This window comes from Eptatretus burgeri, chromosome 11, assembly GCF_056783735.1.
Source record: "Eptatretus burgeri isolate ZD-2024b chromosome 11, Ebu_testis_v1, whole genome shotgun sequence".
NCBI classification, from domain to species: Eukaryota; Metazoa; Chordata; class Myxini; order Myxiniformes; family Myxinidae; genus Eptatretus; species Eptatretus burgeri.
This window is the reverse complement of record NC_140971.1, coordinates 91,214,908-91,233,535: the sequence shown is the minus strand read 5'-3', so window position 1 is coordinate 91,233,535 and position 18,628 is coordinate 91,214,908. Positions and strand designations below refer to the sequence as shown.

General features: G+C 44.2%; 1 protein-coding gene across 2 annotated transcripts in view; it reads right to left on the bottom strand.

The window, feature by feature from the left end:
* Positions 1-18,628, bottom strand: part of NOL6 (nucleolar protein 6) — a 58,562-nt gene that overhangs the window by 1,203 nt on the left and 38,731 nt on the right. Inside the window, exons 21-24 of one of the 2 annotated variants that reach the window (XM_085847341.1) lie at positions 18,350-18,471; positions 18,105-18,194; positions 9,969-10,169; positions 6,532-6,633 (exon numbers count right to left, since the gene is read on the bottom strand). In XM_085847341.1, coding sequence (XP_085703467.1) covers positions 6,532-6,633; positions 9,969-10,169; positions 18,105-18,194; positions 18,350-18,471 — 515 coding nt within the window. The remainder of the gene's footprint in view (positions 1-6,531; positions 6,634-9,968; positions 10,170-18,104; positions 18,195-18,349; positions 18,472-18,628) is intronic. The other variant, XM_085847342.1, reaches the window with a different exon arrangement.

Here is an 18,628-nt window from a genome sequence, read left to right as displayed (position 1 = left end):
CATTCGTCTTCAAAATGTCCTTCTGCTGTATCCCTCCACCCTCCTGTTGGTGTATTTCCTTTCCACTGTGTTGATGTATTTGTGACTCAATCTCAAGTTAACAACAATAAAGTGTGTGAGTGTGTGAGTGTGTGAGTGTGAGTGTGAGTGTGAGTGTGAGTGTGAGTGTGAGTGTGAGTGTGAGTGTGAGTGTGAGTGTGAGTGTGAGTGTGTGTGTGTGTGTGTGTGTGTGTGGCCTTTTCTTTGATTTCTACACAATTGCATACACCTGGGCCAGTAGGTTCGGATTGACTAGGATGGTGGGGAGAGTTGAGCCACTCCCCATTCATGAAATGTCCCATGCAGTCAGTCTCTTATTACCTCTCCTTACTCAACTCCTCGTGTCGAGCTTCTCAAGCTGATCCCTGTTTACAACAGATGGTAGAGTTGTGCAAGGCGGGTTTGTGGCGCTTTAAAACCAGATTGTGGCAGCCTGGCTGTGAGACAACTCCGATATAAAATACCCAGCTCTGGGTTAAACAACCTGGTACTGGGGCAGCAGTGATGCCTTGAGCCACTCATTGGTGGAATAATTCCTTTCGGAATAAAAGGTACTGTATGACATAGATGGAGGCACACGACCCAACTTTATGAAGAAATGGCTCTGTCTACTATGCTTCATGAAACAGCATGTGCCCCCTGTCCCAAGGGAACAAAATATTGGGGTCTAACCCCCAAACTGTGACTACGATGGCAAATTTTGACGGAACCATGGTTAGAGCCCCTGACTATCTAGGATCAGTCGGACAAACCGGTGCTGGCTCACCAGCAAGTACAACGTATCACCCAAAGCCGTTCTCGAGGTGGTAGGCTGAGATGTGGGGCATCCATAGCACCACTAATTCCTGATATTCGACACACTGGACATATCGCGACATGTAATGTATTATCATTTGCCCGATTAGGAAATCCAAAAGCCATGGTGCGTCAAATGACAAGACTCCAAATATAGCAAGTATACATAGAAAGTATATAGCAAGCTTGTCTGAAGCTAGTACATCTGGCAGTGGATGGCAGCAAGTGAGCAAATACACCCTTTCCATTCCTCCATTGGCACAGTGCACCCGTGGAATAGTTTTACTTCTGACAAGTGATATGAGCGGCACATTGATGTCAAGGCAACCTGTTTCAGGTGCACAGCCACATCTTCGTGTGGCTCGTCCAACGCATTGACATGGCATGCTTTCTGCGATTACGGCATACACCCATAATGATGTCTGCAAATTCAGACAAAGAAAGACACATTCTATGAGTAATTGGAGTGTCTTGTAGCATCGGTCTCTCTCCCCCCAACCCCCGACCAACTTTTAATTATCGGAGACCTGAATGCATCCTCTGGCAGAGTTTGTACAGGGTTCGAAAGTGTTATCGGGAACTACGGTTCAGGCTGTATGAACGACAACTCTCTTCGTATGATCTCCCTCTGCTCCTCTCATAACCTATCCGTTATGGGTTCTTGGTTCAGAAGGAGAGACGTACACATATTCACCTGGATCTCTCATGATGCTTAAACCTGTAAAGAACTGGATCACATTTTATCCTGAGATCGCTCAATTTTCAAATCAGGTTGGGTTTTTAGAGGTGCCAAAATTCTGGCAAACACTGACCACAGATAAGTTGTGGCTGGTATCTATCTACACTCTGTATACCATCATCAAGCAAGACCTGGCAGAAGTATGAATGTGCAAGCTATGGTTCGTGACCCTGAGCTGTCTGCCCGATATATAATCTCCATCCAGAACTGTTTTGATGCTCTGGGCAAACTCTCAAATGATGCGAAGGAGTCCTGGCCTCTTCTCCGTGATGTTATCTTCTCTACAGCATCTGAAACAGTCGGATCTCGTCTGTCACAGAAACGGTCCTGGTTGTCGACCGATACCCTGGCGATTATTGATATGAAGAGGCAAGCACGACTTCAAGGAAACATCGCAGAAAGAAGGTGCCTGAGAAGCAAGGGTCTATCGGTCGAAGGCTAGGAAAGGCCTTGACTCTTGGTTATGGACACATGGTCAATGAAGTTGAGGAAGGTATCCATCAAAATGACCTTGGACTTGACTTTTGTCAATCCAGCACATGCAGACTCGTCAGAATTCAAATAAAAACAAAAGCAGCATCCCGATCATGAAGGCAAGTGGGACACCCTGCCACAAAAAATGAAGAAACCCTAAACTGCTGGAAAGAACATTTTGAGCTGGCTCTTAACTTCCCCGCTGTGCCACACTGCCTCAACCTGGAGGAAGAGGCTCCAAAGCTGGCGATGACATCACCGCGTGTGGGAATACTCCATCCCTGTCTGAGGTCTGTCGTGCAGTAAGGAAACTCAAAAATGGTCGAGCCGCTGGGAGTGACGACATCACCGCAGAACTGCTGAAATGTGCTGAGACTCCATTCTGTGCAGTATTACATTGCCTTTTCATAAATGTCTGGAATTCTGGGCATGGAGGAATGGCATAATAACCCCAATATGCAAAGGCAAGGGCTCCCCGCTCTAACTGCAGTAGTTAATTGCCAGATTACCCTGCTCTCAGTCCTTGGTTCACACAGCCATGGAAGACCAAATTTCCAGGACTTTTAAAACAAATGGAATATGTAACAAGTGACTGTGGAAATAATCGACAAGAATAAGAATGAAACCTTGTTTGTTTTCTGTTATTACATAGAATATTTCAGTAACTATAAACAACTGCGACCCTTTGGAAGCAGCCAGAGGGGACGGGAAGGGGTGAGTATATTTTGTGTCGTGGCTAATAATTCCCCCTGCCTGCAGCAAGGGCCTGTAGACCACTTGCACTGTGGAACGTGTACAAGCAAAAATAGTCTTCCCCCTCTTCACAGGGGGGGGGAGGGGAGGATTTTTATTATTATTATTATTATTTTTTGTTTTTGTGCTCATGACCTGACCCTGAGTACTCCCAACATGTAATTTGGTGGAGATCAGCCCAGCCCTGTATATTTCTATGATTTTCAGACACACACACACACACACACACACACACACACACACACACACACACACACACACACACACACACACACACACACACACACACACACACACACACACACACACACACACACACACACACACACACACACACACACAGAATTGCCTTATAGTGGGATACTATGTTTACATACCAGATTATGTTTACAGACTACACCTAAAATATATGAGCTTAGTATGTTATACTGTTGAACATTCGGCGGTGCTTAACAGCACCGCAGTCTCAGAGGTTATAACGCCGGCTAGTTCGGCACAGGTCTCGGGTCATGCGTCTGAGATCACGATACCAAAGTACCCCTGTGCCTTGCCATTTGAGGATATACACCCCGGCTACAGACTGGGTTTGATCAGAGACCAAGCGAAGTCTGCCGCAGTCCGTAGCAAGTTTGGTTTTAAATACAAATCGAGTGATTGTTCTTCAGCGCAACACTAATAAATTCAGGGCGGCAAATCTCGTATGAATCAGCCACATTTATTGGGGAAACATCGGGGGAACACGACACAAGCAAAGCATTCAGGAACGTTATAATTAATCTCTAACCCGCTCTTATCTAGGGAGCTACGGATACGGGTTTCACAGGGAGCCCGAACAAAATAAACCTTAGGCCTGGACAACATGCATACAAGACACGGAGTACTTGGTGGTGTCTCATTGATGAGAGAAAAGGTATCGAAGGCACGAATGCGGCTTGTGACAAGCCGATGTCAACGGATTTGAGCGCCCAGCTCGAGCAAGCGGCGTGGCAAAAATGGCGGCGACGTACTCCTATCGGCACAGCCCACGCACGCAGCATGGCCAAAATGGCAGTGACGTACTCCTAGCGGCACCGCTCGCGCGCACAGCGTCGGTGCGTCCAGCCCGTGTCAGGTCGACGGCACAGGAGAGAAATATCTATGGTGTGTTCCAGCTGGTTCTTCACAAGGTCCAGTATGCAAATCCAGGCCTGGCCTGTCCACCAGATTAGGCCAAATCTGGGTGTTTGGCTCCGCAGCTGGATCGACGGGATGAAAAGACGTGGTCCAGCCGCGCCGGGAGTAAGGACAGTCAGAGGCTTTGTGGTTGGATTTAGGATGAACCTGGGGATGACCTGCATGCTGGATCCATGGCCAAGGAGGAGCAGCTAGTCAAGTCACTCCTCAGAAAGCAGATCGCAGACAGGAAAAAGCAGTTCCTCTTGCCTTTTGGGGCGGGCCTCTTGAACCACTTCCGGGGACACGTGATTGGTCCATCGTTCGAGTTTGCAGCAGCTCTCCGCCAATGGGTTGCTGGCACGTCTTGTTGACCGACTCTGTCAGGGTGCTGGGCGGGGGCTCGTTAGGAGTGGGGAAGGAAAAAAGAAGGCGCCTCTCGGTACACCACCACTGTATGAACACTGGACTGCCTGCTACATCTTCCGACACACATGTAACGCCCGATTACCAAACAACCTGGCTAACCATGCATGTAAGGTGGGGATCTGGGCTAATCCGATATTTAATAACCCACAAAGGGCCCATTTCCGCAACAATACCACGTAACTATTCCAAGTTGTACCTTTTGCAAAATTAATGACCAGCTTCTATCACATGGATTGCTTACATGGAGATAACTGCAATTAATAATTATTCTCATTTTCATAAAAAAATTGAAGTCAACAAATGTATGTTCTTCACATCGATGGATATTTGGACGACAGGAAACGCTTTTCAGTGGGCGGTTACATTTCCGCTCACCTTTAAACTCATGTGTCGTGAACTGGGGAGGTTTACCGGAATAACTCTCACTCACGGTGCAAAACCAGAGCATTCACGACCCCTTGTGTTTTCTGTTCATTTCTTTACTTGGTGGATATTGCACTCATCAACGCCATCATATGTTCCAATGCAGTGACGCCTAACACTATAACCTTGATCAAACTTATCCAAAAGATCCACTTTGTGTGTCAAAGACATCACTGACGATTCCACAGTGCTTCAACAGAATGCAGTGTTGACATGGAGTAGAGTACACTCAGTCCCCGGTTTCTGAACAAGTGTTCTTTAAAATGTGTTGATAAGCTAGATGTTCGTCCTCTTCATGAATAAATTACAGTCGATGGAAGGCGTGTAGCGTGGTGTAAGGGACGGCGAGGGATAACAAAGTAGTTAGTGGGGTGTATAGTGAAGCAGGGTGAGCACCACCGTCTCTCCTGCCGGTAAAGAATCCCGGGGAGAGAATGGCATGTGAAATGGTGTAAAAGTGGTGGTATTGCAAGGGTAATATACTCGACATTGCAAGGAGACGCCACTCCCTGTTTGGACGTGTCCACCGCTTAAGTGAAAAAGTATTGGCCCAAATCTCCCTGGAATTTGCCATGAACCTTTACCATGTTCATTGGTCCAATCAAACCTGGCACCGTCCTCAAGGACGTCCAAGACTCTCTTGGCTACACCGGTGCGCCAACAAGATTGACCTTAACCCATGTGAATGTTGGAATAAGGCAGAATATCAACTGTTGTGGGGGTCGCTTTGCCCCTTAGTTGGGCATTTGAATTAGTAGTAGTCGTAGTCAAAGGGCTAATTTCCACAAAATTTTGTACACGTGGTGGAGGTACCCAGGGTCAGGTTATGAGCTCAACCACCTCCTCCCCCCTCCCACAAGGCAGTTATCTGAATGTATGTATGTGTGTATGTATGTCTAAAAATTCTAGAAAAACAAAATGGCTGGGCCAATCTCCACCAAATTGTGCGAATTGCACTGGGGATGCCCAGGGTCAGAGGCACAACACACACCTCTCCCATGAGGGTGAGAGCTGATTGACATTTACAAATATGCCCGTAATTGTATTTTTTAGTGTTTGACCTTTTGATTCCACCGCCATGGTTGGGGGGGGGGGGGTGGGTGCTGGGGCAAAAACTGCTCTCGCAGCTTCTTGCCATCTGCTGATTATAATTACCAAGTTTGATGAATTTCCACATAACCGTTTAGGAGATAGCGTGACGGACGGACAAAGAGAGCTGATCACAATACCCCTCCTCTCCTCATTTTTAACTTATCTGGAATTTGAATTCCAGACAAGGCATTGTCATCACGCACCGTCCGTCCGTCTCCTTTTTCGACTTCTCCGGCCAAACCGCTGGGCCGCTCCGGCTGAAATTTGGCAGCAACGCTCCTCTCCTGACTGCTTACAGGGATTGCAAAGCTCGTTCTGGTCACGTGACTTTAAGTAGGTCAAAATGGCCGACTTATTAAATTTCTTCAAAAATTTTATTCTCCGGACCCACCAGCCAGAATGCTCCCAAATTTAAGTTACAACATTAGGTCAGGGCCCAGATATGCCACAGGTGCAGTGGTGGAAATTGTTTTTTTTTTTAAATCGTGGGGATAATAAAAAGCATGCCGATAATATTTTCTGAAAGCACAAAACGGCTTCCATTCACAATCTAAGCTGTGATTTTTTGGAATATGATGAAGGTCTTTGGGTATGAATTATGCAAAATGTGAGGCAAGTGTGAAAATGATTTGTACCTTGAAAGGGAAGCTCAGGAAAGCTTGTGGTTTCCAGAGGACCCCGATAACATCACCACCATGGGGATCGTGGAAGAACAAGGCAAAGTCATCGAAGGCCGCCTTGGGAAGGACAAAGAGAAATTGTTCCGATTCAATGAGAATCAAACAAACTTAACTGGGCAAAAACGATAACAAATACCAGCTGAAATGACAGTTCCATAGGTGGGAAATAATATATCAAAGTACTGGGCCAAAGGAAGCTCTTGATAATTATGCAAGGAGGACCACAAAATGATGACATTTACAATTGCAATTGAAAAGTTTGAATGTGGACAAAAAAACAATGCATTAATCAAATATGAACAATATTTTTGTTTTTTGAGATCAATTTGTCATGAACGAGTCCAATGTGACTGCCAAACTACCGGGTGACATATTTTGCTACTCTGTGTCAAATCCTCGTGCACTGAGCTGTCCAATTCTGCAACTTTCACTTTCAGGTTCATTAGACTCTGAGATTTTTGTAAAGACTCGATTCTTCAAACGTCCCCACATAATATGATCTCACGGATTGAAGTCGGGGCTGTAAATGGGTCGTGTAGTTCGACACTGGTACCTGTCTGGAAATTTGCGAGAAATGAAATGATATTCAAAATTTTCAGGTAGAACGTAAAATACAACTCTTGCGGTGTGGGGAGGTGCACTGTCCTGCACATAGCCGTGTGTCCGCGTCTAATACAGTCTTCCATAAGCATGGGAAAGGATCGTTTTGAAGCATGGCCAGTCAGCCAAATTAACTGTTCCTTAAATAAATAAATATGAGACAAATAAGACCACAGCTTACAATAAACGGTTTTCACAATCCTTTCCTACGTGATGTGATTGATGTTTGGCACTAACACTTATTGCTTGCAATCCTGCGTAAAGAAAAGTGCCATTCCATGGACTATCGTATGATTAATAACGGAAAAAAAACCGCAAGCACAGAACAGTGGGCACAGACCATCCTGAAGGACAGTGGACTTAGATATGAATAAGAGATGCAGAACTTCCTGCTTGCACAGCATAACAATTGGAAATCAATGATGATTCAACCTAGAGAGTAGAAATTTAACTCTGATGTGCATTCTACCAACTAAGCAGTGATTAACAACTGCCGTAGCAATTGTGCATCGTTCCTGACACTTTACATGTCCTACTAGCTGGAATAACTTTACGATTTCAAAAAAAAAACCCATGAACTTGGTCTGAATAATCAGAAAGACTCCACAGTCGGCCAATCCATGTGTTCAAAGGGAGGATCTTCATAAGTGCCAGATAAAAACGCCATAAATAAATAATCAAGAAACTATAAACTTTACTGCACAACTTACATTTTGTTTTTGGAGGAAGGACAATGGCATGGAGATGTTAAGTGCTGGGATACAATTTTGATAAAGAAGCAGCCGCGGTTTCACTGCAATTCTCCCAAGAGCATCTTAAATTGGACGTCATATACCAACCAACATGTATTGCAATAAAAAAAAAATGCAGTCACATTCAAAGTCCCACATCCTTGGAACCTTGCCCACATGAGGAATCTTATCTTGTTCAAATATTACATTCCGATTATAAATTAATGCCAATTAATAGCAGCCACCTGGATAATGGCTTGGATATGACCCCATTCACCTGGTCATAACATTTTCTCATAGAACCCCTGAACACCTCCGAGGCGGTTTCTATTAAAGCATCCTTTTGCTCTTTGATAGAACATTTCATATTGTTACACTAGTATAACAGACCACAGGTTTAATTTTTATTATTTTTTCACTGTTAGTTACTAGATCAATCTCAATCATCAAATAATCCACAAATGGAACGTTATCTCACATGGTTCGAGCTCGATTTATACCGGGTGAATTAGGTTTCTCGGTAATTAAGTTATTAAATGTTAATGAAATTAAAGTAATTAGGATTAAACACTTTTCTCTTGTTGGCTTACCCTGGTTGGCTTTGCTTCTCCTGCCCTCTCCTATCTATACAATTCTCAAGCAACCCAGGTCATCCACATTCTTCAAGAAACCCTCACCTGCTCATCCTCCCAAAGTCCAGACTGGACTCCTCCATCAGCCCAGTCTCGACCCTTGGTTTCAATTTGATTTGAAACCCAAAGCCAAAGTGGTTTGAAAAAGACAAACCCAGAAAACTAGTATTTGAACGAATATAGATCGAGTTATCTATCTATAATTCCAGCAGTGTGTGTGTGTGTGTGTGTGTGTGTGTGTGTGTGTGTGTGTGTGTGTGACCACTGTATCTCGACAACCACTGGTCCGATCTAATTGAAACTTGCCAGCTATATTGCTGGGGACCTGAGTATGTGCCTTTTCAAGGTTGGATATTAATCGGACAAGAGGTTCCCAAGTTATGGCCATTTATTTACCAAACCAATGACAAGACACGTTGCTGCGTAGGCATGGCTGATGGGGAAAGGACGCCATTTAGTTACCGTGGCGTAGGAGTGGCAATGGTCAATGGCAGCGAATGTCATGGCAAGCAAAGACAGGGAGGTAAACTTGATTTTAATTAACTCTGTGTGTGTAAGTATCACAGCAGTTGTTACTTCAATGCAAGCGATAATTCGTGGAATGCATGTGAACATTCCGTACGGGCACGCACCACTTCCGGATAGTGATGACTTCCTGTATTCTAATAATTTCTCGATTTCTTATGCGCATTTATAGATGAACACAATGCCCCAATCCAGTCGTCGTTTACGAGAGCGAAGGAACGGCCTGTGTGTTTGTTTGAAAGTTTGTTTTTTTTGGGGGGGGGGGTTTGCACGTACGGCCATGCACGTACGGCCACGCACGTACGGGCACGCGAGAGCGAAGGAATGGCCTGTGTGGTTGTTGTTTTTTTCCACGCGGTTCGAAAGTTTTTTTTGTTTTTTTTTGGTTTGCACATACGGCCACGCAAGTACGGGCACGCGAGAGCGAAGGAATGGCCTGTGTGGTTGTTGTTTCTGGCACGTGGTTTTAATTTTTTTTTTTGGTTTGCACGTACGGTCACGCATGTACGGGTACGCGAGAGTGAAGGAACGGCCTGTGTGGTTGTTGTTTGTGGCACGCGGTTTGAAAGTTTTTTTTTTTTTTTGGTTTGCACGTACGGCCACGTACTAGTAATTTAAATTAATGCAAGAGGATGGCATCCATGGGGAGGAGGAAATTCCCCGCTGATTGTGGTGAAAAACGTTGTGCTATTGTTGTGACGTCGCTGGTACCCAGAGTGCCGCAGGAGGTGACGGCTCTTCCCCCATGCTCAGTCACTGTGTTAGTCTCATATAATAATCCTGAGTTCTATCGTGTGTGTGTGTGTGTGTGAGCCTCACAAGCATCAGAAACTTAAAATTAAAAAAAAAAATTTATTGTTCAGATTATTTAAATAACATTTAAAATGTGCCGATAAATACCAACCCGGAGCTCTTTCAAGTACTGCTCCACAGGATCATACTGCACAGGAGGGAGCTGTGGAAGGCTGAGGCTTGATGGTGTGGGCTGGACTCCTCGGGGCAATAAAACAGCCGGCTTATCCAAAGCCTCAGCATGACGAGGCAGGTGCCGGGGCAGCAAGTATATCAAAACATCGTACAGAGAAAGTGGTGGTCGGAATGCTTGCTGTGAAAATATAGGGTTATTGTTATTGTATTAAACAATGATAATGGAGTTTATGAACAATGGTAAGAGGGTTATTGAAAGAACTGTAGAAGGTGCAATAAATACAAAACCAGAGCAAAAGCCAACTTAGGCGTTGGGCACCACCACACTCCCTCCGAAAAAGAAAAACAAAAAAATATATCGTGAAGAAGCTCAAACAGAGAGCGGATTGGGACGTAACAGAAGAAAGAGTTGGGGGTGGGGAGAACAACAGCAGGGTTGAGGGACAAAATAGAGGGCGACTTGGATAAATATATGTGGGGAAGAATGAGGCAAAGGGGAGTAGCAGAGGATGCACAGGGTGGTAAGATGGATATACTGTAAAAGCAAACCCTCGGGAAGGAAAGACTGGACATTTGTAAAGAGGTGGTTTTGAGGTGGGTTAATAGGAGTAGAAAAGATTATGGTTCTGGATTGGGTATGATCTCAGATGGTGGTCAACAGCTGGCTGTCTTAAAGATCTGGATGGAATAATGAGATTGAAGAGAATGTGGAAGTTGGTTCCACGGGCAGGAAAAAGAGGAATTAATTAATGGAGGCAAGCAGCGATTCTGGATTTTGGGAGTTTCAAAAGAAGGGGATTGATTGTGGACCACGTGCACCCTGTGGAAACCTGGGGGGGGGGGGAGGTGGGAAAAGCACGGAAAGAGCAGAGGATGCAAGACCAGAAAGGATGTAAAAGACAGAGGGTCCCTCCACCCGGGCAGTCCCTCTTGACCTCAGGAAATGTAATAGCGCAAATGTGACGTAATTATATGATATGATAAATATGTTGCTTATGTAATTGCTCGACATCCCCTACCTCTCCCAGTGTTTGTGCCTCAAATTATAAACCCTTTTGACCCCATTTTAATGTCATTATCACTGTAATCCGTCCTAAACCTTTTTCATAAGACTTTACAATGCAACAAGATTCACAGCTGTGCAACAAGCCTCGGTGGGGTGGTCCACTGCCTCTCAGAATGAGACTCTCGGCAAATGGTGAGTGAGAGGGGAGGGGCACGACACGTCATGGGTGACATATGTGGTGGTGGTTATAAAAGCGGGTGCGTAGGCGGAAGTGGAGTGGAAGTCCCGAATCAGCCACGGAAAAGCTGTGCTGCTTCTTCACCCGCTCCTGTCCAGCTAGAGCCAAGCCCCGCCCGAGCTGTAGTGATTCCCGAGCCACAGCTACTCCCTCTCCTCTGGGGCGAGAAGAATGGAACTGTGCTGGTGATTGATCCTGCAATACTCTGCCAGGTTTGCCCAGAAACTCGTCTGTCTTATGATTCCCACAAATGCCTCTTTATTGTGGTGTTAATGATTGGGTTAAGTTATATAATTTAGGAATCTCTGTTCATTCATTGACAATTTTGGGCATGTACCGATAAGGGTGAAAGGATTTTAATATTACAAAATTGTTGTTGATTGCTTCCTTGGATTTCCTCTTCCTGGTGACCATTGTTTTGACAATTAAACCGAAGTGGTATCGAGGTGAGTTCTGGTTGCCGTAATCTTCATTGGTGCTTAGGAAAAGTTTGTTGAGGGATTAATTGGTTGTGGCAGTAGAAACCACATTTAAAAATATGGTGCCACGCATCTCAGGCTCAATCCACCGAATTGAACACAAGATGAAAGTGCTAATTAATGTAAAGTGTAATGCTCAACTAATTTGATGCCTCCAATCTGCACAGTAGTGTGATATTTGGACGTGAGATCCAGCAAGGGGGTTGGGAGGGATGGTCTTTGAAAAGGTTGACTATTACGGTCGTATTGAGACTAATTGCAGCATTTGAACCAGGTAACTGGCATGACTAGATGACTACAACATTATGAATGTATATATATACATATATATATATATATATACATATATATATATATATATATATATATATACATATATATATATATATATACATATATATATATATATATATATATATATACATATATATACATATATACATATATATATATATATACATATATATATATATATATACATATATACAAATATACATATATACATATACATATATATACATATATACATATATATATATACATATATATATACATATATATATACATATATATACATATATATACATATATATATATATACATATATATACATATATATACATATATATACATATATATATATATACATATATATATATATATATATATATATATATATATATATATATATATATATATATATACATATACATATACACATACATATATACATATATATACATATACACACATATACATACATATACATATACACACACACATATATATATATATATATATATATATATATATATATATATATATATATATATACACACACATATATATATATATATATATATATATATATATATATATATATATATATATATATACAGTGGGGAGAACAACTATTTGATACACTGTTGATTTTGCAGGTTTTCCCACTTACAAAGCACGTAGAGGTCTGTAATTTTTATCATAGGTACACTTCAACTGTGAAAGATGGAATCTTAAACAAAAATCCTGAAAATCACATTGTATGATTTTAAAATATTTAATTTGCATTTTATTGCATGAAATAAGTATTTGATACATCAGAAAAACAGAACTTAATATTTGGTACAGAAACCTTTGTTTGCAATTACAGAGATCAGACGTTTCCTGTTGTTCTTAACCAGGTTTGCACAGACTGCAGCAGGGATTTTGGCCCACTCCTCCATACAGATCTTCTCCAGATCCTTCAGGTTTCGGGGCTGTCGCTGGGCAACACAGACTTTCAGCTCCCTCCAAAGATTTTCTATTGGGTTCAGGTCTGGAGACCGGCTAGGTCACTCCAGGACCTCGAGATGCTTCTTACAGAGCCACTCCTTAGTTGCCCTGGCTGTGTGTTTCGGGTCGTTGTCATGCTGGAAGACCCAGCCACGCCCCATCTTCAATGCTCTTGTTGAGGGAAGGAGGTTGTTGGAAAAGATCTCGCGATACATGGCCCCAACCATCCTCCCCTCAATATGGTGCAGTTGTCCTGTCCCCTTTGCAGAAAAGCATCCCCAAAGAATGATGTTTCCACCTCCATGCTTCATGGTTGGGATGGTGTTCTTGGGGTTGTACTCATCCTTCTTCTTCCTCCAAACACGGCGAGTGGAGTTTGAACCAAAAAGCTCTATTTTGGTCTCATCAGACCACATGACATTCTCCCATTCCTCCTCTGGATCATCCAGATGGTCATTGTCAAACTTCAGACAGGCCTGGACATGCGCTGGCTTGCGCAGAGGGACCTTGCGTGCGCTGCAGGATTTTAATCCATGATGGCGTAGTGTGTTACTTATGGTTTTCTTTGATAATGTGGTCCCAGCTCTCTTCAGGTCATTGACCAGGTCCTGTTATGTAGTTCTGGGCTGATCCCTCACCTTTCTCATGATCATTGAGGCTCCACGAGGTGAAATCTTGCATGGAGCCCCAGACCGAGGGAGATTGACTGTTCTCGTGAAATTCTTCCATTTTCTAATAATTGCGCCAACAGCTGTTGCCTTCTCACCAAGCTGCTTGCCTATTGTCCTGTCGCCCATCCCAGCCTTGTGCAAGTCTACAATTTTGTCCCTGATGTCCTTAGACAACTCTCTGGTGTTGCCCATTGTGGAGAGGTTGGAGTCTGATTGATTGAGTGTGGACAGCTGTCTTTTATGCAGATAACGAGTTCAAACAGGTGCAGTTAATACAGGTAATGAGTGGAGAATGGGAGGGCTTCTTAAAGACAAAACGAACAGGTCTGTGAGAGCCGGAATTCTTGCTGGTTGGAAGGTGATCAAATACTTATTTCATGCAATAAAATGCAAATTAATTATTTAAAGATCATACAATGTGATTTTCAGGATTTTTCTTTTAGATTCTGTCTTTCACAGTTGAATTGTACCTATGATAAAAATTACAGACCTCTACGTGCTTTGTAAGTGGGAAAACCCGCAAAATCGGCAGTGTATCAAATACTTGTTCTCCCCACTGTATATATAGTCATGCGCCACTTAACGACGGGGTTACGTTCTGAGAAACGCGTCGTTAAGCGCCGTCGTCATTGTGCAAACATCATTTTTTTTTTTCCTTTTCGTTTTCGAACATCGTACTCACACAAAACTACACACCTAGGCCATATGGTATAGCCTATTGCTCCTCGGATACAAACCTGTACAGCATGTTACTGTACTGAATACCGTCGGCAATTGTAACACGCATCCAAGAGAGACTGAAGACACGTTAGTTTTACCTTTGTGCTGTTCATGACGGCCATCGGTGTTGTTAGCAGCAGCTTACAATCTCCTCTCACATCGATTATAGAAAGATGAATAAATAGCGTTTGGATTTTATAAATACGTAATCATTGCATCGATGTTATAATTTATAAATGAAGAAACGAGCTCCTGTCAACTGTGATATATATATATTGTTGTGGTTACCAAATTCGCAAACCACCATTCAGGTCCCTTAGGTGAGGTATCTCGGTAAGTACATGTGTAGTTAGGCCCAAACCCGTTGTCTAGTGGGAATACATGTCATTTATGCGTGCTGCGACTCTTCAGGATAGCCGTTTTTCTTTTGCTATCTTTATTTTGGACCAACCGCCATGATTACCACCACAACCACAACATTAACCACCAACCACAACGCCGCTTCACCACAACCGCCACGACCTTCACGTCACACCTCGCAACCGTCGCATCGCCACCGTTCTTGCGCCGCCTGTGGGTACCGGTGTTGGACTCGTGCAGGGCGCGCGCCGAACATAGTGTACAAAATCACGGATTTTGTGCTTCAAAAACGGATCAAAAACGACACACGCCCACTTTTTGCCGTCCAATCGGTGAGCGAGGGGCGATTTGGCCCCGCCTCCAGGGCGTTGGAGGGCGATCGATATATGCAAATTTATGGATCAAAAAGCATTCACGCCCACTTTTTCTCGGGCCAATGGGGAGCGAGGTGAAAGGTCGAAGGGAGGGGGTCAAAGATGAGAGGGCGAAGCCACGGGGCTGATATAAGTGACCGTGTTCGTCAGTCCAGTGAGTAGGAGAGTCGAGAACAGAGAGTTAAGACTTCGCGGGCGGTGGAGTTGGCAAGAAGGAGCTGGGCGTCGTGTGCGTTGGAGTCGGAGCAAAAAGGGGACGGAGCTGTGGAGAGGCGGCGAGGGCAGACGAGGGGGTGCTCGCGTCGTGCAGGGAGCTGCACCCCAGGGAGGCCGACAGCGCGACCTGGCCGAGGTGGAGACGCTCGTCGCGGGATAATAAAAATCCTCTATACCCCGAGCATCAGCAACCCCCTCCTGTTTCCCCCCGCGCTGAGATAGTGCGACCAAGGGGGCCCCTTTCCCACCCCCTACCAGACACTGCCCGCGAGGCCCGCGGAGTTGAGGCACCATCGCCGCTCCGCGTCTCATCACCAGACGGGTAGGCCCGACCCGGTCTCGGCCTCAGGCCCGCCTCATCCTTGAGGGTATTCTTTTCCTTGGTTTTGGGTATGTGTTGTCGGCGCCGTCTGTGAAGTAAAATTCTATAAGTGTTGCCGTGTGCTCGGTAGTCGGTATTAGCTCTGCATTGTGTCTTCGCTTTTACATTTGCTTTTTGTGTAAATTGCATTGTGTTTTTCTTTTCTGTGTGCATTTGGTGGAATTGTATATGTGTGCTTCCCGTGTGCCGCGAATAAATGTGCTTTATTATTGAACTGTTCTCCCGCTTCGCTTCGTCTTTTCCTCTATTGAATCCCCATCTTGCTTCACGTAAAGGGTTGGTAGTGGGCTGAATACGCCCGATAATTAATCGAACCGTCGAGGTCGACGATAACACCGCTCGGTTATTCTGATAGTACGGAACGGGTCGTTTAAGTGGCCCGTGTCCGAAGTCGACCTGCGGCGAGGTGCGATCGCCCGGTCTACCCTCCGCGTGGGTACTTAGGTAGGTCGACCCGGCGAGCAACCCTATCCCACGCGGGGGCTGATTGGCTCGATCGCGGTGAGACCGAAAGGTCCACCCGTGACTGGTTCCCGGCGTTAGTCCGAGAGGGTCACGACTGGATTGTCCGTCCGGTGGGCGACGTGCCGCGATTCGAGTTACGTGGCCGTCAGCACGCCGGCGGGCGCGAATCCGCAACAATATTTTCGGAACAGTGCGATTGTTTTAACAACATGAAAAGCTTCACAAAAAAGAAATTTGTGTTTTAATTTTGACTGTAACAACGATATATTCCCGGAGTTCTTCAATTCAAAGGTAATTTACTTGCTCGAATGTAAACGTGCAAACATTGGTTCAATTTCAAAGCCGATTTCCTTGAATCCCGATTTAGCACGACCCTGCTTTTTTCGCGATGACATTTCATGGACCTCAACGATCGCATTATAGCAGGGCCACACTGTCGTTTATTATCATTATGAAGTATTATGTGCTGTACAGCGTACATAATTGTACGTGCTATTTTTCTACGACTGGCAGCGCTACGTCGGCTACATCACTCGGCGATAGGAATTTTTCAGCTACATTTTTTTCATAGCTGGCAGATCCGTCGTGTATGCGATCCGTCGTTGCCCAGAACGTCGTTAAGCGGCGCATGACTGTATATATATATATATATATATATATATATATATATATATATATATATATATATATATATATATATATATATATATATATATATGCTTCTTTAAAAAAAAAAATAGTACTTCAAGAGTCCAGATGGCAAAATAAGTGCAAGCTTTGGTTCAAATTCATTTTCACCATCTTCATTCCCGACTTCGTGTTGTCGTTTAAGCGCATTATTATTTTATCCAGCAAGGGAACTTCTACCCAGTTCTGTTGTCTGGCTCACATCAGTTTACCCCTCAGCATCGACAAATAAAAAAACCATCAGTGAATACCAACTGCTCATCCAGCCTGGCAGCGCCAGGTACTTTAACCCAAGCTGTGCATCGAGCCAAGTTTTGCCGTTTGCTACTTTCTTCCAATCGGAGGACACTTTCAATGTGCTGACATTCAAGCCACACGTGATCCAAAGCAAAGCACGAAACATGTGCTTTTAAGGCGGCACAATTCCAAATATTCGTTTGAACAGAGATAAATGTTTCAACAAAAAATACCAAAAACTCAGACATTATTATTTTTCTTTCAATATAAGATTGAGGCTTAGGGAAGAGCGAGATGACAGCTTGGGTAAAAAAAAGGCAACAAACTGACAGTGGGGCCACAGTGGGGTAAGGGAATTAAAGAACAAGAAAAAGAGGGGAGCGAGAGGAGGAGGAAACAGCAATCAGCAAGCACAAGAGTTGGACTATGAAGGATTAATGGGGATAGGAAAGATCGTGGGTAGAGATGAGGAATGACATGATAGTAGTTTACCTCCTGCATGAAGTCCTGGAGAGGGAAGAGTGACACAGAAAAGCCTCAGGAAAAAAAAAAATTACAGAGAGACAGAGACAGAGACAGAGACACAGAGAGAGAGGGACAGAGAGACAGATACAGAGAGACAGATACAGAGAGACAGACAGAGAAAGAGAAAGAGAAAGACAGTGAGAGACAGAGACACACAGACACACAGACACACAGACACACAGACACACAGACACACAGACACACAGACACAGAGAGAGAGAGCGCGAGAGAGAGAGAGACAGACAGAGAGAGCGAGAGAGAGAGGGAGAGAGAGAGAGAGAGAGAGAGAGAGAGAGAGAGAGAGAGAGAGAGAGAGAGAGAGAGAGAGAGAGAGAGAGAGAGAGAGAGAGAGAGAGAGAGAGAGAGAGAGAGAGAGAGAGAGAGACAGACACAGACAGAGAGAGAGACAGACACAGAGAGACACGACAGACACGACAGAAAGAGAAAGAGAAAGAGAAAGAGAGAGAGGTTTCCAATTTACCCAGACGTCTGTGTCAGGCAATGGCCGTATCACAGCTTCCTGAATAATTCGCAGGGATTCTCGTGCCAGCAACACCAGCCTGCGCAGAATCTGCAACCATTGATAGGGCAAAGGTAATAAGAATAATAACAACCAAAAGCAGAATGAACGTTATCCTCAATTGCATTTTCAGTTCCTAAACCAACAATGTAGGAAAATCTCCCACCCTCATGGCATACTTTCCGAGGGACAGGATGATTAATTACCTGAGGTGTTGGATGATGTACAGTCCAGGATGAGTGAGACATGAATGGCGTTCCAATGAACATGGCAGGTTTTGTTTCCCGTGATTTCAAAAAGAAGGATTCAATGGAGCATACTTCTTTTTCTGGGGTGAAACAAAATAAAACATCGTGTGCGAAGGCATTGCACCGAGGACGGAGCAAAACTTTACCAGTGAAGCTGTTGATCATTTACACTTGGTGATAAAAATGCTCCTCATGAAAGCTGTTTATTTAAATGTAAGACAAGTACTTATTTAATTT